Below are 24,073 nucleotides of genomic sequence, written 5' to 3' on the forward strand. Positions count from 1 at the left end.
AGGGCTCTTAGCTTGCTCAGTCTGGAGGAGTCTGAGGGGAGACATCATGGCACTCTGCAGCTTCCTCCCAAGGGGCAGTGGAGGGACAAGACAATGACCTCTGCTCTCTGCGGCCAGTGACAGGACCTGAGGAAACCACTGGAGCTGTGTCAAGGGACATTTAGGCTGGACATCAGGAAAAGGTTCATCCCCTAGAGGGGGTCAGGCCCTGGTCTTGGGCCCAACGCTGACAGAGCTCAAGAAGCATTTGGACGAGTCTCAGGCATGTGGTGTGATGATTGGAGCTGTCCTGTGCAGGGCCAGGAGCGGGACTTTGATGATCTCTGTGAGTCCTTCAGTGCTCAGGATATTCTATGGTTCTAAATTACCCCAATTCCCTTAATTTAAAAGTGACTTCAAATGAGATATGGGAAGTAAGTGGAGAACAAAGCCAGCACTCTTGCACTTGTGAAGAGGTTTGGGCTGCAGTGGAGAAAAGAAAGGATGTAAACGGTTTAAGGAGCTAAAGCCAGTCTCAGAAGATTGGCTGCAGATCCCTTTCATCTGCTGTGCACCAGACGGCAAACATGTGAGAGCAAGGAGAATCCAGGTTAAGGGAGGCCGCTGTGGGAGATGGCTCAGCAGCTTGTGCTTTGGGTGGGGCTGTCTGAACTAGTCTGGGGCTAGACTAAACAGTTGTTAATGCTGTAACTTACAAAGGCCAGGATTTTGTGCTGCAACGTGGAGTGGAATTACATCATCTACCGCTGGCGCCGGGGGGAAGGAGCGCGGGCGGCTACGGCGGGGCGGCGCTCGGTGACGCGACGTGGCTGCTGCCGCGGCCGCGGATTGGCTGCGGCCGAGGCCGCTCCGGGCGGGGATTGGCTGCGGTGGGTCAGCGGGGCCGCGGCGGCGGGAGCGCGCCCGTGTGTGGCCGGGCTGCCTGCGCGTGCTGCTCGGCGGGCCCGCGGAGCCCGCGGGGACCGAGAGCCCCGGGGGGAGCCCCGCGGCCGCCGCTGCCTCCTCAGGGGGGCGCCCAGGGCCCGGCCCTGCCGCCGCCGCCGTACCGCCCCTCCTGTGCTGCGCAGCCCATTACAGGCTGGATCTGGCGGAATGAACTAACACCAGGCTCCTGCGGGTACTGCCTGTGAAGCACTCGGAAGGGTTCCGAGGCCCGGCTCTGCCGCCGTCGCCGTACAGCCCCTCCTGTGCTGCACAACTCTTTATAGGCTGGATCTGGCGGAATGAACTAACACCAGGCCCCTGCGGGTACTGCCTGTGAAGCGCTCGGAAGGGTTCCGAGGCCAGGACAAGGTGCTGCTCTGCCGCGCCAGGCAGTACTGCCGTGACCGCGCTGCACTGCTGGGGTGCGTTCTTGAGAGAAAGGAATCGCATGGTGCTTGCTGCTCTGAATGCCGCTTCTCTGCGCGTTTGCCATCTGCAGAACCCCGGTGAACCTATATGCAAGCTGCTCTAAAGACCATTTATTTGAAATTTTCATTTATTTTAGTCAGTTCTTCTGAACTGGCTTCTCTCTGGGAATGTTTCTAGGGTTAAAGTTTGCAGGAAGAGCTTCAGGTTTGTTTTTTTTCCCCCCTTGCAGTTGGTAAGGTAATGAAGCGGTTTAAATAATAAAAGCCTCTGTATGTTGCCGAAGATTTAAAATTTGTGTTGTGGGAAAGACTTCATAGAAATTGTGTGCATTTCCTTTGAACTTGTTTTATCTCTATTTCTGTGCTTAAGTGTTTCGCAAAATAGTTCTATGGATCAGAGTTTGACTTCCAGATTTTTTCACTTGCGGGATGTTTTAATGCTCAGATATTTGCCTTTATATCTAAAACTGTGAAAACAGCTTATTTAGTTTAGTCAATTTACTAAAAGTAATTGTGGACATGGTATGGCTCTGCAGCCAACAGACTGAACGAGCAGTGTTATAGACTCTGGTTTTCAAGACACAGATTTTAGAATTTGAGATCGCTGGTTGCTTTGGAGGGTAACTAAGTCTCTGTACACTGATCTGGAACAGCATCTAAATGTACTTTGCTACTTAACAGCTGTTTTTATGATAATAAGTACACGAGAAGTAGGTCATGGTATTGCTTTCTGTGAGCAATAGTACAAGGATAACTTTCATTATTTAAAAAGGTAGTAGAAAAATTATATTTTTAAAGGTCACATTTGGAGACTAGTTTGGAAGAATTAGGTTCTTCTGGTAGTGGAAAAAAAATTTAAGCTGATGCTAGGGGGAATACCTGAATAATGCATTTTGCTTTTTTTTATTGCTTCCTCCAAGTAAGGCAGGAAAGTTTTATTTTTCAAAAAAATGTTTTTAATTCTACACCTTTTTTTATTTTTTTTGTCACTGAATCTCAGGACCCTTCCAGCTTTGGAAGTGGTGGAAATGTGAGTGGAATGGAAAATGAGGATTAAAATTAACTTTAAATCCTTGACTGAGTGAAAGGACAGAAGGAGTTTGTTAGCCTGAAAGAAAGGCTGTAGTTACATACCCTAAACTGCGTTCTGTCTGTGGTTTCAGGCACAATCCATTTCCATTTCACATACTGATACTTGCTGCTGTTTTAAACTCTGTTTTCTTGCTAACTTGCTGTCCTTGCCTTGTCTCACAACCCGGTTTCAAAAACATGCTATATTTTGTAATCTTTTTCCTTCAAAAGATCCACACTGACGCTCCTCACTCTTCATTGTCTGCATGCTTTTAGCAAAGTTGTCTCCGGCAGACGGGAGACAGCCTTCCAGAAGGACAAGGTTGCTCTTAGTTGCAAGCAGCCTGTAGTGAGGCTGTGTAGTGGCTCTCAGCAGATCAGCAGGAGCAGCAAAGGAGATGGCACAGTTTGATCGGGCCAGTGCGGGTCTGTATTCTGTGACAGCGAATGCCAGGAGGTTATTACTGTAGCCGGAGCTGAAGGTCTGACAGGAGAGGTAAGAGGAGGTGTCTGGAGGTGAAACTTCAGGTAGCATGCCTGTTTCTGTCCTTTAAGGGGCATAGTCTGCAGAGGGAGCTGAAGGGGACGGGGCAGTTCCGCTCAGGGCGTTTGTTGTGGAAAGGGGTCTGGCTAAAGAACCTGCTGTTTGCCAGCTCATGTCAGGAGTGCTGGATCTCTGAGACCCAGCTAAGACCCCCCAGAGAAGACAATGTCTAACAGAAGAGGTCAAGGTGAGCTTCAAGGTGGAAGGTTGAAACCTGAATAGTGGGAATTGTGCAGCCCCTGAGGCAGGTGCATGAGGTGCCTGGTGAGGGTTCAGAGGGGGAAACCTTTGTCTAGGTACTACTGGTCCCCTGCTTTAAGCTTACCCTGTTACGAGAAGAGAACTTTGTGACAGCGTTGCATGATCTGCTCAGAATCCTTTGTCTGCCTCATCCTGGAAATACAGAACTGTGAAGGACATTGCAGATTAATATTATTAAAGTGCCATGCAATGTAAGCTTTACTAGACAAAACAGGAGGAGCGTTATGTGCTGGTGGCTGCCTTGTCTAATGTAGATGTGTATATTTTGGTAAGGATTTTAATGAGGGATAATAGTACCCTGATGCAGAGTAATGAGGCCTCTTCAAGGGTCCTCTTTTCAATGCTTCCTCTGTATCATAGTTTGTGCAGTTTTTTTACTTTATTTCAATGTTGCTGGAAAATGGATTGAAAGCAGTGAAAGGAAGGAAAATTTTGTAAAAGGGGAAGGAGAGGTTTTGTGGTTTAAATACTGTCTGTCTGGGAGAACTGGGTTCTTCTTAATCTCATTTGTTTCCATGGTGAAACTGGATGCATTACTTGAACTTGACCTGTCATAAGAGATGGGTAATTGTATATCCCTTGTTTGCTGTGTACTTACTCTAGTGAACTTTAGAGTTAGAAGAATCCTGAGTGTTTAAAGGTTCAGTCAAGGGAAACTGATGCCAAGTGCTTGGAAATTTGTGTCTTTACTTGTAATCATGGATAAGTAATTTGATAGTGCTCAGGGAAAAGTGAATGAGCATATTTCCTGTATTGAATAGGGCTGAGATTCATGAAAAATCTAGTAAGATGCTCTGTTGTGAGGTGTACAGAGAAGTCTATATGATAGAACCTCTCTACTTCTATCTTTTTCTTCCAGGCTTCTCCATGATAAAAATATTACTTTTATCCATTGTAGGTACATTCACTAATAGTGGTTTCCCTTCTCAGGGAGCCATGCTTTATTCTTTACCTTTAATAAAGATCTGGCAGCAAGTAAGGAAGAGGGGCCTTCAGTTCTTCTATGTCATAGTCTGTGTGGAAATTCTGCAAAATGGAGAGTTGTCACAAGGAAATTGTATTAAGATGGTACAGGAAAAGAGGAGTTGGACTGAGGGAGTGGGCGAGGAGAAAAATATAGATGAAAAGTCATTGTTATTTAACCATCCTCCCTTCGTTTTAACTTGCAGATATCCTTGATTTGCAGAAGGCATCTCAAAATGTTGTGTCGAGCTGCTCTGAGCCCGCTTGTCCGTTCCCCTGGATGGTGCTTTGTCTCACCGCCACATGTCACCGCAGCCATTTCTCGTTTATGTATGTATGAGAGAAAGCACACATTCCTAAAATGTTGGTCAGTATGTGTCTGGGCATGCCTCTGCTCTTTCCTATGCTGGAAGGAAAACCACCTCATTAACATCATTGAAAACTTACAACCTCTGAAGTGAGCTGTAGTTGAAGCTCTACTTTCTCAATGTTACTTTCTCCCTTAACTCAGTAATATTCAGCTGGATGTCTGTGTATTTTTCATTCTGACGTACATTTCAAGGAAAATAAAGTTGTAAAAGTAATGCTGCTGTATAAGTTCCTTATTTCAACCTCATACATTCCTGGAAAACAAGATCTGATTGTGTCTGCTCCTGCATTTTCAGATGTCTTGAGTAAAGCAAAGGACAAAACTCAAATTTACTTGTATTAAATTCAAGTGGAAAGTGCATGCAGGTTTTATATAGTTTAAATACATAGGTGCCCTGTTAATAGTTCTTCCCTGAAAACCTAATTTAAGAGAACCATTAAATGTCTGCTTGATTAATGGTCTGAAATATGGAAGGTAAGGATAGATAAACTCTATTAGAACAAGAGAGTAGCTGCTTACCATTGCATGCAAGAATTATTTCCCACTGGTCTATCTGCTAATAGTTTTCCTTTATTAATAACTATATGAATTAGATGTTAAAATCTTGAAACTTCTAAACTTTTTATTTATGAGCTACAGCTCTGTTGACTTCTGTATTTGTAACATTTCTAAGTATTCCTCATTTTCTGAAGTCAGTAATTTTCACAGTGCTACCTATGAGAAGTTTGTTCCCAAGTATTGGTAGTATCCAGCAGTGGAGCGACTCCTGTCACTTCATAAGTTGTGGTCTAAAGCTGGAGTCATCATTTATGACAAGGATTTTTTTTTGTTCTCCACTGTTTTCTGTTTGTTCTCCACATTTTTTCCTGTTCTGTTCCACTTGTGTGTTTTGAAATTCTGCTTCTTTACTCCTGAGAAGCAAGCCTTGTGCAGGCTACACAGTGAAGGATCTGCAGTACTGAAGTGTGTTTCATGTGTGTCCCTTTATTAAGGAAGTGAAACTGTTGACAGGTATGGGATATAAAAACTGGAATCCCTTTAAGCCTACTTGTCCAAAACCTGGACTGGATGGCTATGTCAGTTCCTTCCTAATTGCATGTGGAGCAAATTAATGGACTTGCATCTCCATAAATGTTTTACATGTGTAACGTGGGAGACAATTTCACACCTCAGTACAGTGTAAAATGACTAAAAGACGTAGATTTATGTGGCCGTAGAACAAGAGTAATGATTAGGACTTTAGTGAGGATGAATTGAATTCTCTGCTTGTTCTAGAACTGTGGTCTTTTCCTTTATTTTTCTTTGAAAAAGTAAAGGGTTTCTTTTCAGATACTAGTTAGCTCTCAACAGCTACCTTCTTGGAACCTTCTAAACCCTGAAGCCAAGAGAACTGGAAATCCTTTCTGATTATACTGTGTAGGTTAGGCAAATACTAAATAGCAGTACTAAATAGTAGAGTGTAATGTTCACTGACTTGTAAAGATGCCTCTGCATCTTCAGATGATACATTAATTAGGATTGACTAGAATAGAATAGTTAGTTGTAAGACACTTAGAGTGGTCAGCTAGTCCCACAGCCTGATGCCTCAGGACTGCCCAAAGCTAAAGCACACTCTGGGCATTGTCCAAATGCCTCATGAGCATTGACAGGCTTGGAGCACAAACACATCTTCAAGAGGCCTGTTCAAGGACTTGAACGACACCATGTCACCATGTGACTTGGAGTTCATATATCTGTCATGCTCCTTCATTTTCGCTAGTTGAGCAATGTGCAAAAATACCTGGCTTTTACAGTGTCTTTTAGTTTGGTCTTCTAGATTCCCAGAGTCAGAGCTCTGTGTTGCATGGGATATTGCCTTCTATACCTTAGGAATGGTTAATGCTGCTCCGATACTCCTGTTTCTCACTTTGTTTCAGTGAATTAAAGGCTAGCTTCTCATTCTCAGTTACAGGGAAGTTTATTGTGAAGGGTCAAAAGTCTCAGTGAAACACTTAAAACTGGTTTGGTTTTTTTTATTTCTTTCTCTGTCCACAGATCTCCCTTGCCAAAGATTAAGGAATGAATCCATCCGTTGTTGGAGCAACATTCCATTTATCACCGTGCCACTCAGCCGTGCACATGGAAAATCATTTGCTCACCGCAGTGAGCTGAAGCATGCAAAACGGATTGTAGTAAAGCTGGGTAGTGCTGTTGTTACTCGAGGGGATGAGTGTGGCTTGGCCCTTGGGAGGCTGGCTTCTATTGTAGAGCAGGTAATTCCGAACATCTGTGTTTACTTCAGGTATTCAGTGATTGTTGGATGCTACAGGAGATTGTAGTAAACCATCATAAAATATTGATACTCTTTAAAACAATGTGTTAGCCTTTCCCTTTTCAACCCCCTATGCTGCAGTACTATAAACCACGTAACTCAGTAAATTGTTTTTTGAAGGTGTGGTGGGTTGATCCTGACTGTCAGCTAAGCATCCACATAGATTCTTGTTTGCTGCCCTCACCTGTTCCCACCACCAGTGGGATTGGGAAGAAAACAGGAATAGCAAAAGTAAGAAAACTCATGGGTTGAAATAAAGATTGAATAAGTCAAGGAGAGGGGAAAAGAAATCTGTGATGGCAATCTCTGCCTCACACAAGCAGACCAATGCCCTGCTAGTTCCTGAGTCATGGCCACCTTGGAAGATAACCTCCTGCATCTTGCTGTTCTGCAACTCTATTACTGTGTGTGACATTTTATGATGTGAGGAGTCCCTTTGGCCAGTGTAAGGTTAGCTGTCTCAAATGTGTCCTGTCTGAACTTTGTGTCCAGCTGCTACCTTACCTGCTGGGATCGAACATAGTGAAGCAAAGAAAGCCTTGATGACTGTGCTAATGCTGCTCCTCATGGGGGAAAGATGAGGCTTTGATGCTGTGCAAGCACTATTTAGCAACAGGCAAAACATTGGAATGTTACCAAAACTGTTTTAGAACTGGAATCTGAAACACAGTATCATACAGACCCCTGTAAAGAATGTTAACTCCATCTTGGCCAAACCCAGTATAGAGGGAGAAATTTGCGCAGTGATAATTTTGTGCAATAAGTAAGACATGGGGCACTAGTTGTCTGTAGTGGGAAGGTGGCACTGAAGGATGTGAACTCTGCAAAATGAGTCAACCCTTCTTGATCACCTGAGCATTAGCAGAGTTCCTCCAAAGAAAAGCCTGAAACCTCATTACTTGTAGGAAAAACTGATGGGATCAACTCATGTATTTCTTCTCCAAAATGAAAGGATTATCTTGGTGAGCACTGAACATATCCTTTCTGGGAAGTAAAGTTAAGCTAATACATGTAACTCATGTAAGATATTTAGCTTTGGGGCTTTGAAAGGAATCTGGTCCGATAAATGTAAGGAGGAAGTAATCAAAAGCTTTACTATTGGAAGTTGGCCTCTTCACTTCTAGAATTCAGTTACTGTATAATGGTAGCTTTGGGAATGGAGGGAGTCAAGTATTTTTCTGTCACAAAAGCTGATCTTGTGAAAAGAAGGTTTGTAAGAAGTTATAGATTGCATGCAGTCCTTGGCATAGCTTCCAAGTGGCTGAGAAAGTGTGTAGAAGTATCATGAAAGGTGATTGCCTTGCTTTGCACATCCATAGAGAAATCAAAATCCTTGTGTCAGCAGGAATTGGTGAGCACAAGGTTATAGTAGCCAGGACTGTTTTTCTCTCACTGATCATATGCCAGGCACTGTTTCTTATTTCCTGTACTTACAGGTCTCAATGCTGCAAAATCAGGGCCGAGAGATGATGATTGTCACCAGTGGGGCTGTAGCTTTTGGAAAGCAGCGGTTGCGTCATGAGATATTGCTTTCTCAGAGTGTGAGACAAGCACTTCATTCAGGCCAGAGTCAGCTAAAAGATATGGTGAGAGGCTGGTGGCACTCCTGCTTTTCCCTGAGTGTTGGGTACTGCCTGTTCAAGTCCTTGCCTGACAGCTGCTCTTTGTCATTGTAGGCTATTCCGGTCTTGGAGGCCCGAGCCTGTGCAGCAGCTGGGCAGAGTGGATTAATGGCTCTGTATGAGGCCATGTTTACACAGTACAGCATCTGTGCAGCTCAAGTAAGGCACTCCTTCTTTCCTAGATTGACTTGATGCTTTTGGACCTTATTGTTGTCACATAAATGGTAGTATACAAGAATGCCTTGCTAAATATTTTGGAAACTGAGTTATCTATTATTAAGATAAAATGAATATGCTTTTTCTTTTTGGAGTTCAGGTGTGTCCTGCTCTTTTATAGGCAGGGAGGATCTGTTAAGATCTCTTCACAAAACCTGAAGTTGATGGTCCAAAGGGAGGGTTTAAAAACTGCAGGTGGCTAAACTGCAACACCTTTTGTAAAGCTGACAGAAGGACATATCCACACTTCAGATCTTGCTGTCCATCTCCTCTTGGAACCTTTCCAACTTGTGGATGATGTATCCCTGGCCTGGGTCTTATACTGAAGGCTGCAAGTTGAATTACTCTTGTATCAGTTGAATTACTCTTAAACAAGCTTTGCGTATCTTAGATACTCTGAAAATGCAGAATTGCTTTAACTGTAAGGCCTTATTTGTTTAGACACTTTTAACAAATTTAGGAGCCTAGTATGACGTTTTCTTGGAGGAACTCCTTACTGTAATATGGTAGAGCCAATATGTCCAAATTGTTTATAACATAGCTAAAAATCATGATAGGTCATGCTGGATTGTAATCTTGTTCAAATCTGTAGATAACCATAATTCCTTTGATATAAAATAATTCATTGCCCATGCCAAAAGGCTTAGCATACACATTGATTCCAAGTGCTATTGTACATTTGAGTGGTGGAGTTGTTTGCTTAGTTCTCAAATGTCCAACGACAGAGTAAAAACAAAAAATAAATCTCTCCAGAGCAGACATTGAGGGTGTTTTTTGTCTTAAAACAAAGAACAACCAAAAGAAAGGGGTGCTATCTACATGCAGGAGGCAAGATTATTTCAGAAGAGCAAGTGAGTTCTAGTGAGTGGAAGAAAAGTTTTTATATAAAGCACCCCTTCTGCTCGCTACAAGTAGGAGCATTAAAAAGGGAGGAAAAACTGGAAAGGCAGCATCTTGAGCAATCTATTGAATTGTCCATGGCCTTAGTAGTTATCATGAGCATCTATGTTCAATCTTGTTCTCCAAGTTCATTCTTGGAACGTGTGACCTACCAGCTTGAGATAGGCTATTACAGACTTCAGTGGAATTAAGCTTCAGCTCATATTGTGGAAAGAATATTTCTCACTTTTATTCTATATCTTTTAAATGTGGGGCTTTTGTTTCTGTAGTGACCCAAAAGGCATGACTGCTCTGTTATGACATGTAAATACATAGGTTTATATGATGTTCTTACAGGAAAGGTGGTAGGCTAAATAGTTTCTTTTTTCCTCTTAGATTTTAGTCACCAATCTGGATTTCCACGATGAGCAGAAGCGTCGCAACTTAAATGGAACATTACATGAGCTTTTAAGGATGAATATTGTCCCTATAATTAACACTAACGATGCAGTTGTTCCACCTCCAGAGCCAAACAGTGATCTGCAGGGGGTAAATGTGGGTAAAGTATTGCAATGGAGGGGGGTCCTGCTTGCAGATGGTGCAGCACTGATGTGTACTTGACTAATGCCATAACAGGGGACTCTGAAGTCTGCAGCAGAGAAACAAAGATACAGAATTAGTATGTGGACAGAGAGTACTGGAAGACTCTCTGTATTTGGCATGATACAGTGTTGTGGGGTGAAACCACGGCAAATATTGTCTGCTTTACCAAAAGCAAGCATGCCTCTTCAGCACTCCTTCTTAAAACAGCGTCAGTTAGTTTTTAGTAATACAGTTGTCAGTTAGACAGGGCCTCTTGCCCTGTTACTGGGCACCAAGGTGGAGAAATGGAAGTACTGATGACACTGCTTCTCATTTGGATACCACTTTACTGAAGCATATGTACTTTCACACAAAAATCACCTTTGAAGTTTCCAGTGGGTGTGAAAAAAGTAGCACAGAAGGACTTGTTAGTACTGAGGTAAATTGCTTTTATATGTTGGCACCAAATATTTCTTAGTTCCTCACACTATTCACTGCTTCTGATATGCATGTGTATTTCAGGTAATTAGTGTGAAGGATAATGACAGTCTGGCAGCACGACTGGCTGTGGAAATGAAAACCGATCTCCTGATTGTACTTTCAGATGTGGAAGGTTTGTGAGTAATTTCTTTTATTTCTGATTTTAGTGAAACGTCAGATTGTCAAACCAACCTCTTTTCCAGTTTTACTTATCTCTCCAGTTCATCTGTTTTTCAAGGACAATTGCAAAGTACTACAATAACTCCTTAAGGCCTTTACCCAATGTTGATGCCACAGCATCAACACTGGGTATAGGCCTTAAGGAGTTATTGTAGTACGTTGCAAACCAAACACTGTCTGACACACTGTTGAATCTGAGTGGGTGAGAATGCATGTGAACCTGAGACCTGTTCCAGATCCCAGAGTACCACATGTACTATGGTACTTCTGACAGCTTCTCAGAGTTGTATGATAGTCAGGAATAGTATGCAGGATAAAAGCTATGTGTCTTGAATCAGGAGTATAAACCAAATACTATTCTACAATAGTTTTTTTCTTCTGACAGCAGGTTCTGTCAGTGAATTATCGCTGTATAGCAAGTCGTGGTCATTGTTTTCCAGGTACCTGGGTCTTGCTAGCTTTTTCTGTCTCCCTTACTTTTGACTTACACTGCTCTAGTCTTCTGAGCTGTGGTGTTGTGACATAAGCCTGTCACAACACCTATGGATGTTGAACTTCCTGTTCTAGAGAGAGGCGGGTAATGGGTACAGTTTCAGATCAATGCAGTCCGGGTCACCTTAAGTCACATATTCTTTTCATCTTCTCCAGATGGATTTCTTTCAGTAGATCCTGGCCTTCAGCACATGCGTGTGGCCCTGAGGAGGAAAGAGGTGTCTTTCCATAAGCACTGTTTCTTTTAGCAGATACAGCTGGGTTTCATTCTAGTCTAGCTGGTTAATTCTGTTCTAGCTGGTTGATCCTGGTCAAAATGACTGTCTTAGAAATAGTCAAAAGAGTTTGTAAAAAAAACCCAAACCAGCCCACCTCTCCTCCAAGCTTATTCATTCAATGTGACAGCTTGTTTATGGAGAGATGTCCTCTACTTCCCAAGCTATCAAGGATGCACACAGACAGACTGCACGTGTGCTCTCTAGTTTGTTGTGGCAGTATTTGTGCACATAGCATTTCTGGGAAGTGTAGTGGTAGAGCTGAAGTTTAATATGTTGGGTAAATCAAAGTGTCATTCAATTCCAAGCGTAGTGACATTAAATTACTTGATTTTAAAAAATGCTAATAAGAGCATGTCTCTGTATTGTTGTGTTTCTTCTTAGTAGAATTGAATAGTTATCCTTTTTACATGTTTCTGAATTGCTTGTTTTCTCACTGTGCAATCCACCTTTCAAGAATATTGTCTGAGTGTTTGGTGAGGAGGACTATTCTTTGCCAGTTCGGTTTAGGGTTCAGTTGAGGTAAGTTCAGTTGAGGTTTGTGTAAGGCCCGATTTTGAACATCTGAAAGGTGCAAACTGTCTCAAACCTCAACCAAATGTCATTACCTCCCAGCTTGCTTGCTGCTATTCAGCATATGGGCTTTTGGCTTCTTATTTTTAGGTCTTCAATAAACCTATACCTTTTGGGTCTGCCAGTTAAGAATTTTATGCTTTGAGTCCCATGACAAGAAGGATTCAGTGGAAGTTTTCAGTCCTATAAAGCGGAACACAGCTTTTTATCCTCATGTTGGTTGCTTTTGTTCTTTTCTCTTTTTCTCCTTTTTTCATGGGTGAGCTTTCGACATGAAGGTATATAACTGATTTTTATGATTTATTTCAGGACTTTTTGACAGCCCTCCAGGGTCTGATGATGCAAAGCTTATTGACATATTCTACCCAGGAGATCAGCAGTCCGTAACATTTGGAACCAAATCCCGAGTGGGAATGGGTGGCATGGAAGCCAAGGTAGAAATATGGAACAATTACTTCACAGTTGGGAAGGAGAGGGAGCTACATGAGATGGCTGTGCTTTGTGCTGCTGGATGGATCTTGTGCTTCAGATGGATCTTGGCAGGTTGCAGGAATGGGCAGGCAGGAACCTTAGGATTCAATAAAAAGAAATGCTGAGTCTTATGCCTAGGGACACTGGTATGAGCTGGAGAACTGACTGCCTTGAATGCAGGTTCAGTGAAAAGGGCATAGGGATCCTGGTAGACCCCGCATGGGATGGACACCAGCAATATGGCCTTTGGGCAAAGCAAGCTAACCAGGGTTGTATGGAAAAGAGCACAGCCAGCAGGTCGAGGAAAATTATTACTTTCATCTACTCAGCACTAGTGAAACCACATCTGTAGAGTTGTGTGTGGTTCTAGGTACTGCAGTACAGGAAGGGCATGGCATGCTACAGTGAAACCAGCAGAGAGACATGAATATGATTAAGGAATTGGAGCACTGTCACACTAAGAGAGGCTGAGAGCTAGGGTGGTTTACACTGGAAGAGAGAAGGTTTGGCTATAAGTAGCTGAGGGAAGAGTTTACAGAAGGCAGAACAAGATTCTTCTTGGTGGTATCCAGGGAACAGACAAGAGGCCATGGGCTCAGAATGAAATACAAGTGAATTTACTGAAATGTGAGAATTTTACAATGAGGTTGCTGAAGCACTGGAGCAGGTTGCCAAGAGAACTTGTGGATTCTCTATTTGGAGATGTTCAAAACCTGGCTGGATGATGCTTGCTGTAGTTTACCCTGCTGTGAGCAGGCAATTGGACTATATGATTTCCAGGGATCCTTTCCGGCCTCAACTATTCTTTGAGTACCCTGAAATGGTATGTGGATTCCTTTTGCTTTTCTTGTAGGTCAGTGTGAATTGAAAAGAGCAAGTAAAGAATTACACTCAAGTAGATTTTAAAAGGTGACATTTGGATCTGTATTTTTGTGGTTTAAATTAGAGTCCGTCTCAATTCTTTCATGTGTGATAATTCAAAGACTTTGGGAATCCCTGTCTCTTAAATCTGATATGGTACCTCCCTCTCCTTTCTGAGTTTGTACAATGTACTGTTTGCTTCTGAAGGATATATTGGTGGAGACCAAGGTACTTCAGTTTTTGAGCGCAAGATTAGTAGAGGTGGGAGGGCTAATGGGTTTTAGTCCTGTGTACAGTCAGGTGGTCTCAGTATTCATTGCTGTGAGTAGATAAACATGGGTGTGTTTGACTGCAGCATATGTCTCTCATGAGGCTGAGATATGCACTGCTGTAGTATTAATTGCTGCAGGTTTCCCTGGGACGTATCTCAAAGTTGTCTGTAAAAATCAAAGCAGATCTTGACTAAGCAGGAAAAGACCAAAGTAAAATTCTTCACCAGTTATGTTGTTGATTATTCCCTTTTCTGAACACTCAGGTAAGGCACACTCTTAGGTATCAGAGCATGGGCTAGAAGGTGGCAAAAAGAGGAGGCATTTGTAACTATGGAATGTACAAAGCTTATTCAGGAATTACTTTCTTTTATCTGGCTTCTAGGATAGTTCAAATAATTCCAGGTATTGAAGGTAAAGCTGCCAAGGTTAGAGAGTACTTTATTGTGGAAGTAATAATCTGTAAAAGTTACTTGGTGTCTTTTGAGTCACATAGAGGCAAATCTTGATGCAGATGTTGTAACAAAAATTTACTACAGTTGAGAATGTAGGAGACATTTTTGGAAAACTGTAGCATCAATAATAGAAAACAGTGGCTCAAAGAACAAATCTTGTTTTTTAGTGTGAAATTTGAGCAATAATGAAGTGGCTGATGATCTTTTGGTAGCTGAGTTTGATGGAATAGGCCTATCTTACATTTGTGTCTCATAGTGACTGTGGACCGTAATACCAGATTTTAGAATCATATTAGGAAAGCATAGAAGTGAGTAAGCAGAGAAGCTTTTGCAATTAAATAAATGACACATAGTTAAATATAAGTAGTGGATAATATTGCCCATATTGGCAAATACTTGACTGGGAAAATAAATGAAGGAAATCACTGGCAGTACCTCTTCAGCAGATAGCATCTGGGATTTGAGAGAAATAATATTCTGCTCAAAAATGTGCAAAGAGGCTAATCTTAGGACCAGTCAGTACACAGGGATTTCAAAGGACCCTTACTAATGAGCTAATAATTATGTAAACTTAGCATACTGTAGAAGGATTAAGCAAATATCAGTATTCCAGCACTGAAGTTCAGAGATTCCCAAAGTGTGTTGAATGCTCTTTGAAAGCATAAGTGATCAATCTGGCCATCAGAACGGACCAAGAACTCTTGTTGAGAGCCGTGATTGAAATAACCAGTGGATCTCTTGCAACTGGCTCTGTCCTTTCCTGTAGGTGAAAGCAGCTCTGTGGGCCCTGCAAGGAGGCACTTCAGTAGTGATTGCAAATGGAACTCACCCAAAGATCTCAGGTCATGTCATCACAGATATTGTAGAAGGGAAAAAAGTAGGAACTTTTTTTTCAGAGGTAAAACCTGCAGGTGAGTACAGAGTTAATGTGTACCTTGAAGTTGTGGAGATTTCCTGAAAAATTATGCAGGATAAAATTTGTCTAGAGCTGTGCAATAACTGGAAAACCACTCTCTGTTTGCAAAATGGATTTTGAAAGATATTTTCTGAAGTAGGGGTAGAAACTGCTGAATTCCCTGCTCTTCTTCCCTCCAGCTGATAAAGTGGTACATCAGACTTGCATTTGAAGAATGCAGTGAGTAGAGTAGAAGTTTTGCCTTTTGTAGTCTTAAGAGTTATCATCAAGTATCCATGATTTCACTCTGAGAATATGGATATAGAATGTGCTACTTAACTAAGGTAGTGTTTAGGTTTATTTTTTATCATTAATTTCTTTTATGACTCAGTCTTCTAGTATGGTAGGTAGGAGTGTTTTCCTGTCACTGCATTGCTGGAACTGTGTGATAAAATCAGACCAAAGATCCTTCACCTTAGCAGAATAGATACTGGGGTGGTACTTTTGACTTTCACTTTTAGCCAAGTGAATTTCTTTGTGTATAGGAATCCTTAATGGATTCTTGTATAAATATGTCAGATCATCCTTTGAACGCAATTGGTGTTGTTATGCTCAAGTACCTTTTTGGTTAGCCTCACTATAATAAGTTGGTATCAGCAGTAAAGATTCTAATCTTGTGGTCCCGTTCTGAGTCACAAATATTGTAAGTAGCAAAAGTCTGTCCCTGTGGACTGTTGTGGTCTTTATTCCAGTCATCTCTTTGTCTTCTATCTTCCAAAAGCCACACTTTGGAAATTCAAATAACTTTAAAAAGTCAAGTATATCTGCTTTCATACATAATTTTTCTCCAAGAATAATAAAAAATGCTATATTTTGTAATCACTTCAAGAAGCTGGGTTAAGATGTCTTAAATTAGTCCAATTATTCTCATGTCCACGCGTTCTTTTCTTACATTTCCCGCTATACCTCTCTATAATTTCTACTCTGGCAGTTTCCATGGGACTCTTCTTAAATGGAAGTTCGGTTCAAGATACCCGGTTTACAGGCTATTTCAAGAGAGTTGAAAATGGCAGATTTTTCACAAGCTACTTGAGAATTCTTTGCAGAAATGCAGCCTGCACACGGTGACTTGAAACAGAAGCACAATCTATTTTCCGCGCCTTGCTTCTAAAATGCATACATGCAAAGGCAGGGAAAGCAATTTTTCTGCAAGCTGTTACTAGGGTTTTGGTTTCCATTATTGTTTGTGTTCCCATGCATACATTCCTCAGCTGGATACTTAAACTTATCAAAGTTTGCCTCTTTTCTTTCAGTAGCCTACTATGCCCTAGTGACTTAGGTATCCTGTTGTTCTTTTGGCCTTTATCGAGCCTTTTTGATCCATGCTGCACACTTGCTGTTACACAGAGACAGAATCTTTGTGATGATTCTTTATGTAGGGACCATAACAGTATTTTTGTGTCAGGTACAGACTTTTCTGTATTAGGATACAACATTTTTCTTGAATTTGTCTGTTAAAAACTGTTTTATGCTCTAAATATGCTCTGATAAAGAATTGGAAGACAAATGGGCTAGTGCTCAATTCTGCCTGTGCTGTTACTTTGTCTGCATACAATATGGGGTTTTTTTGCAGGCCCTACTGTGGAACAGCAGGCTGAAATGGCTCGAGCTGGTGGCAGGACCTTGGCGGCTCTACAGCCTGAGCAGGTGACAGAACGATATGACCAAATTGTTAATAATGCGCATGTGTGGCAAGTTTTACAACATAGGCTTATAACATAAATGAACCTCTTGGGACAAGAATCTGTTATTTCTGTGTCAGATCCATTGTTTGTATTGTAGCCTGCTTAAAGATGATAAAAGCAAAGATCATGTTCCTTGGGGTTGTGAAGTAATATGAGCTTTCATGTGGGGTTTTTAAAAATTTTGATAGCATCAAGTAACAAACAGAAGTGAATTGTGATTCAAGCTGCTGAAGAATTGGCTGGAATAACTTGCTCCATTCACACCTGAGTTTAGCATACAACATGTATACAAAAGTGGAGCTGTAGACAAATTACTACTCTGCATCTAGGTGAGTATGATGTGGTACAAGGTAGTCTTAAAGGGAGAACATGTGAGTTTGGTGAAGAAGACTGGGAAAGGAAAGCAAGATAATAAAGAGCAAGGTAAAGGCTGAAGCAGTGTTTGGTCTTCTTTTTCAGTGTGATGCTGTCTGGAAAAATCAGCTGCCCAAGTATCAGGAAGGTTAAGATAGTGAGAGGATGTGGTCAGCATAAATGGACTTATAGGAACTAGGTGTCAAACAGCATGGACTTTGAGTAAGGAGTCAGTTTAGAAAATGTTTTCTCTTTCAGAGAGCAGAGATTATTTATCGTCTTGCTGACTTACTAACGGACCAGAGGGAAGAAATTCTCTTGGCAAACAAGAAGGACTTAGAGGAGGCTGAAAATAAAGGTATTGCTTCAAGCCTTCCATAGTAATACTGTCATCTTGGACCTCTCTGGGCCTCAAGACAAATGAGCAGAACTAGAATCTTCTGTCACCTGGGATTGGGCAGTATTGCTGACACAGATTATTGAACCCAGGACTTTGAGAACTTGGCAGTGTAAACAGCCGCAGCCTCCTTCATTCGTAAAACAGATGCCTTCATCAGAGAAGATACCGAGGCAGTGCAAAACACCAAGTGGTGTATTTTAAAAAATTTTTTTAAAAATGGAACAAATATCTCTGTTACTGTCATGAACAAAGTGAGTATCTTCTGGACTGGTTAATGTGATGTTTGGTTCCTGAAGGGAAGGCTGTCATCTCTACATTAAATTGATGCTTGCCAAAGCATCAGTTGTCCCCTTCTGATTGAAGAAGGTTCTCTTTAGGTGCCTCAGATGAAACCCCCTCTTCTGTGTTAGTCTGATACATTCATTGAGAAGCTGGGATTGAGATGCATACTTGGTGGCATAACAAGTATATGAAAAGGACATATCATGAATTCCACTATGTGGAAGGCACCACTGACCAGAGTATTTGAGGGGACATTTGCTGGGTTAACTTACTGTTTGAATGTGTTCAGACTAGAAAATTCAAGTTGTTCTTGCCCAGTCTGCGCAGAAATGCTATGTGTCTGTGCTTTGATGTTTCTGTTTGTAAAACAGAAGGATGCAATTACTGCCTAGACCTTCCAGAAATACTGCAAGGGTAGAAGTTTGTAGGAAATTCAGTCATGCATTCAGTACATTAAATAGGACAAACCTTATCTTTCTGGATGTTGGTAGTTTGTGTGGTTGCTTCATGTACCAAGCACTTAAACCTCATTAATTGAAAATGTGGTGTGTGAGATAGTCATCATATTTGAGGGGTTTTATTGTGACTACTAGACTTGCCGCTGTGCATTTTTAATCTCAGGTAGATTACTTGCTAGGGTGTGGGAAATACCTTAATTTTCCTTAGGTTCAGCACTCATTTAAGTAATTTCTGCTTGAGCCTAGGAAGACCAGTCTATCTTCAGCACAACTTTTTCTTTCTTTTAGGAAGATTAGCCCTCCCTTTGTTGAAACGCCTAAGTCTGTCTACTTCAAAGCTAAACAGCTTGGCTATTGGTCTGCGTCAGATTGCAGCATCCTCGCAGGACAGCGTCGGCCGTGTAATTCGACGAACTCGAATAGCAAAAGACCTGGATTTGGAGCAGGTTACAGTTCCAATTGGTGTCCTTCTCGTCATCTTCGAATCTCGTCCTGACTGTCTTCCACAGGTTTGTAAGCTAGGTAGATTACATTGTTGAGTATTGCTTTTGGCGAGCAAACAAGAGACTACAAAAAGTATTGTTTCAAAGGACTCTTGCTTGGATTCTTCTACAATTGATTTTTTTGGCATCACTGTTTTTTATGTAGAGGTGTTTTCAGGACTTTTCAGGACTTGCTGCAGTGTTCAGTTAATCATTTGTCTTATACCAGGAATAAGGCAGTTATGTTAAGGGCAAATGCTTTCCTCTGCAGCACTGTGTGGAAGTGTTGCGATAAGTAAGTCCTGTTAAAAATGCATGAAAATATGGGTGCTTAACTAATGTTGCAGAGGCAACCTTGGTCTTTCTTTCTAACTCCCGACTACTTTACTGAGCAACTGAAGTAGATTTTAAAATGAAAACAAACAAACAAAAAACCCCCAATTAGCAACATTTCTTTCCACAATTAACATTAGGTATCTAGGAAGCTTGATTGAGGAGTTTTCTAATGAGAAGGTGTTTGAGTAGAAAATGATGGGTACAGCCACTTTGAGGATGTGAGGCTCAATGAGTGGACAGCTTCGTACTTCATGCCAAATTTTTGTGAGTAGTCCCTGCTTACAGTGAAAAGGAGTATGCAGTAAGAAAAGTTCCTATGAAACAAAAAGGCACTAGTCTTCCTTGACTACCAGCACTGTTACAGATAACCAGTATGTTACCTTGTTGAATTTGTGTCTGTCTTCCTGGGCTTCAGCCCAGGTCTCTTGCCTTGCATAGGTGATGCCTTCCTCTTTCTCTTTGTTGTATCTTAAAACTTACACTAGACTGACTCCTGCAGGCTTCCCTGCCCTGCCCTCCCTTCCCCTGCTTTGTTTTACAGACTTGGGATAGCTTGTCTTGGTCGTTGCTTTGCTTCTTGCTAACCTCCTGTCCTCATACTCACATTAGGCTTCCTGATGCAACTTCAGAGGATAATCTTTGATAACTCTGCATTTGAATTGCATGATTTTTGTCCCATCCTGTATCTGATAGTAGGAGGGTCTCTGATTGAGAGGAGCAGTCTCTCCTCTTAGTCTACTACTGCATCTCATGCTTGTTTGGGTTAAGATTTAATAAGCTTCAAGTGAGCATATACAAACAGCATGTTTGCCTCTAAAACTTACAGGGTGAAATTGCAAGCATCCCTCAGAGACTGTATTGCATAGATTCCACCAAATCCAGTTGTTGTTCTGAAGTGTAGTCATGTTCTACTAGTCTTTGAGACTGAACCATTTTGAAACCCCCTTACCTGGTGTTCTACTTTTAATCACAAAAATTTTTGTGTCTTAATTCTTGGTATGTTTTTCATTTTTTCAAACCAGGTCAAAACCTTTCTTTTAATCTTATGCCTCTTTACTTAAATAAGCTTATTTGTTTAGTTTCCTTTTGTGATAGAGATCTGGAGGGCCAGATAGAAGGTACTTTTGAAATACAATCAGATGGCTTTTTAATGTCTAATTATATAAGTTAAAATGACGCATGATGGCTATGTAAGGCAGACTTCCCAGACGGTGACACTTCAGTGTGTTTTTCTAATGTGTTTTTTGTTTTCAATATTCTTTTCAAATGAGGTAGATTATCAAGCATTTTGATTATTATTACCTATTTGATACTAGAAGGGGAAAGATGTATCTGGCTGGTTATTTTATGAATCAGGATCTGAAGTGTGCCACCAAGCTAACTTCTTATTAGATGAGAGCCTGGCTAATTTTGACATCAGCATCTCAACAATATACAATAGATACTTTAATGAGTGTATGTTTGGTGAATATATATATACAGGTGATGATAATGATACATACAGGTGATGATAATGATACTTTCCCAGAAGACAGTAATACAGCAAAATAACTTAAAATACTGAGTTTGTTTATTCTAAAGAGAATAAACTCACCTCTGGAGAGGAGGTGATTTTGTTTTCCAAAGGAGTGCATGCTTTTAAACTTTTTTTAAGTAGGTGGACAAATTGTGAGGCCATAGTAAAGTTGGAATGAGGAATACAAAAAAGAATACAAAAGTAAAATAAGTTTTGAAAAAGAGCTTTTTGCATGGGAAGTACTCCAAGGTGGAAAGGAGCAAAACCCTCTTGCGTGTCTGGACTTAAATGGGTGAAATCTAACACCTTCAACAGGAGGGCAGCAATATCTATCGGTTTCTTCTGGTGATAAACATGGAAGCAAAGATGATCCTGGGCCTATTGTCTCAATTTTTTTATTATTTTTGCTTAGAGCAAGTGTTGTCTGTTTATGACTCCTGTTTTAGACAGCATGATGAAAATGTTTTTCCTGTTCATAGGAAGAGCTTATTTACCACTCTCTGCTGGAATGGTTAGAGACAAGAGTTCTTGCAGCTAAAGTTATTCTCCTTGGGGTAACTGCCCACACAGCTGTGCAATTCATATGAAGCCCTATGTCCGCAGTTTCTTCTGACTTGTTCACTGTAGTCTCTCCATTGCAATAGTACCCTGAAAACTCAAGTTTGTTCTTGAAATTAGCGTATTTAATTTCTGGAGTTAAATGTGCTGCCATGAAAGGAACACTAGATTAATATTTAGTAAATCAACTGAACAAAAAAACATGGTTTTATTTTGTAGGTGTTATTCTGACAAAAGAACCCCAATACATTTAAAGTTGGGGGTTTTTTTCCCAATAATAAACTCCTTTGACAGGTGTCTGCTTTGGCCATAGCCAGTGGAAATGGTTTACTACTTAAAGGAGGGAAAGAGGCAGCACATAGCAATCAAATACTTCATCATCTGACACAAGAAGCACTCTCTATTCATGGAGTCAGAGATGCAGTGCAACTGGTAAGTGCCTAGAGTTAAATCAGTTATTTGTTTGCTATGGTTTGTATAAAAAGTGTGGGCAAAACCTGAGAAGTAAAACTGTAAGCTCTTTGTATTGCAACTCCCACAGGTGAACACAAGAGAGGAAGTAGAAGATCTCTGCCGTTTGGATAAGCTGATAGATCTCATCATTCCACGTGGTTCATCACAGCTAGTCAGAAATATCCAGAAAGCGGCTAAGGGAATCCCAGTGATGGGTCACAGTGAAGGGATCTGTCATGTGTATGTTGACACGGATGCCAGTGTTGAGAAGGTCACACGAATAAGTAAGCTGTGGGAGGGTGACTTGAATCTCATGGGTGTAATTGAACTTTGGAGTATGCAATGTAGTTATGGTAATTTATAATTTATATACTATCCAAAAATCTTTGTTGTAAATGCTGTGTAACTAATGATGTACTCTTAAACCTCAGTCAGAGACTCAAAGTGTGAATATCCTGCTGCCTGTAATGCTCTGGAAACTCTCTTAATTCATCGAGACTTGCTGAGAACCCCGTTGTTTGATCAGATCATAGACATGCTGAGAGTAGAACAGGTTAGTCACTCATATCTGTATTTTGTTTTGTGTTTTTTTGTCTGTTTGTTTTCTAAAACTTTAGAAGCATTTGGTCTGGCTATTGTAGCCCTGTTTCCATGGCACAACATTTTAGTTACCCACCTGTGTCTTTGTTCATGTCAATGAACTTTGGTTCTCCAGACAGCATCAAGTGTTTCTGTAGAAATGATCTGAAAGTAGCTTATTCAGTACAGCTGCAGGCGATTACTGGGATACCTTTGTTATATACTTCCTTGTATATAGCAAAAGTAATCTTCTGCCATAAAAGCATAAACATGCTCTACCTTTTCAAATTTAGTCAGATGCAAAGCCTTGTCTTCCTGAATCTATTAATTTAGCTTCTTACCCAAGTTAATTCCCTTCTGTTTTCATCCTTTCTGAATTTACTTCATATGTGTGTTTTTTAAAATTTTCCTCTTGGATGCCCTTTGTTTCCACCCATTTTCCCTCCTGGTATGTCAAAAGATATCAAAAGGCCAGCATACTAATTAGTTGTCTAGACACAAGCAATGTTTTTTCACTAACGATAGCAGAGATGCATCAGGAAGAAGTATCCAGTAGTATGAATTGCATAATCAAGGGTTTTCACACAGCACTGTATATCTGACAAATACAGTGCACAGGCAGTGATTAATGGAGGATAGAGAGGTCATATGTTTTGATGCTATTAAAAGGGTTATACTAAAAGAGGCTGGTAAGTAGTCAACGAGCAAGTTCTCAATGTTTGGGGCTCTTTAATGTCTAGATTAATTGTTTCTTGGGAAGGGTAGAATGCAAGGTGGATGTTTGTATTTTGGATGGGAGGAATATGTGTACCAGTGCATTTCCACCACCAACCCTAACCGATCTCCTTATACAGTGGGGAAGATATTACCTCTGTCTAATCTAACCTGACAACAAGAAATACGCAAATATTGGGCAGGATTATGCAATTAAAGTAATTCATAGTTGCACAAGAAAATGCTGGTTTACAGATATTGTCTTAAAAGCCTTCATGTTTAGTAGACTTATGCCTTATTTCCCATTTATGCTTCTCTTGTCAAAATTTCCTGTTTGAATGGAAATTCATCTGCATGGAATTTCTGTGCTGTATCTGTTCTAAATTATCTCTCATTGTCTAGGTGTTTTGGCAGAGGTTGATAATGTGTTAAAATTTTCTTTATAACAAATGAAAAATATCTGTGTGAGGTTTTTTGGTTTTGGACCCAGTAACTCCTTTGTGTCTTAGATGTGCTTCAGAGATGGCTGGTATCAATTAATAAAGTAAAAGGACAGAAGTAATTCAAGATCTTAAGATTTCTGTAGGTGCAAACTTGCAAGCATTCCTTTCGTTATTCTCTGCATTGCAGTTGCTGTCTTAAAACAAAGGCTGGTATTTTAGCTGTTTTCCTAGCAGTGCTGTACTGGCATTTTCTGCCTGGTGACTGAGTGATGCAATTGCTTTAAGTAATTTCAAATGAGTCCTGATTAGAGTTTGTCATGGTAGGTAGCCAACCTAGCATGTAATTTGTTGTACCTCGTAACTAATTCACCTATGTGCCAAGTTTCCCAAAGTGTAGGTGTATTTCTCTTACACTGCATGCATGTTGTGGATTAATTGCACTCAGTGACTAAGCATCATCCAGCTGCCTGCTTGCTCTCCCCTGCTCCAAGTGGGACAGGAGGAGAAAATAAGAACAAAACCAAGGAAGCTTGTAGGTTAAAAGATAGCTTAATAAGTGAAGGAAAGAGGATGAAGAAAGGGGACAAAGAGGAGGAAATAACCCAACAAAAAAGTAAACCCTGAAACAAAA

The 24,073-nt window shown here is 40.9% G+C and overlaps 1 protein-coding gene across 8 annotated transcripts in view; it reads left to right on the forward strand.

Moving 5' to 3' along the window:
- ALDH18A1 (aldehyde dehydrogenase 18 family member A1) overlaps nucleotides 1-24,073 on the forward strand; it is a 32,335-nt gene that overhangs the window by 4,811 nt on the left and 3,451 nt on the right. For 2 of the 8 annotated variants that reach the window (XM_058029485.1, XM_058029481.1), the window contains exons 2-15: nucleotides 4,398-4,521; nucleotides 6,596-6,813; nucleotides 8,309-8,458; nucleotides 8,549-8,653; nucleotides 9,986-10,144; nucleotides 10,694-10,784; nucleotides 12,481-12,605; nucleotides 14,994-15,138; nucleotides 16,756-16,829; nucleotides 17,480-17,579; nucleotides 18,650-18,870; nucleotides 21,548-21,685; nucleotides 21,795-21,990; nucleotides 22,138-22,259. In XM_058029485.1, coding sequence (XP_057885468.1) covers nucleotides 4,428-4,521; nucleotides 6,596-6,813; nucleotides 8,309-8,458; nucleotides 8,549-8,653; nucleotides 9,986-10,144; nucleotides 10,694-10,784; nucleotides 12,481-12,605; nucleotides 14,994-15,138; nucleotides 16,756-16,829; nucleotides 17,480-17,579; nucleotides 18,650-18,870; nucleotides 21,548-21,685; nucleotides 21,795-21,990; nucleotides 22,138-22,259 — 1,938 coding nt within the window. In that variant the 5' untranslated portion in view covers nucleotides 4,398-4,427. Of the gene's footprint in view, nucleotides 1-1,022; nucleotides 4,522-6,595; nucleotides 6,814-8,308; nucleotides 8,459-8,548; nucleotides 8,654-9,985; nucleotides 10,145-10,693; nucleotides 10,785-12,480; nucleotides 12,606-14,993; nucleotides 15,139-16,755; nucleotides 16,830-17,479; nucleotides 17,580-18,649; nucleotides 18,871-21,547; nucleotides 21,686-21,794; nucleotides 21,991-22,137; nucleotides 22,260-24,073 lie in introns of those variants that run through there. The other 6 variants (XM_058029484.1, XM_058029482.1, XM_058029486.1 and 3 more) reach the window with 6 other exon arrangements.

This window comes from Melospiza georgiana, chromosome 8, assembly GCF_028018845.1.
Source record: "Melospiza georgiana isolate bMelGeo1 chromosome 8, bMelGeo1.pri, whole genome shotgun sequence".
NCBI lineage: Eukaryota > Metazoa > Chordata > Aves > Passeriformes > Passerellidae > Melospiza > Melospiza georgiana.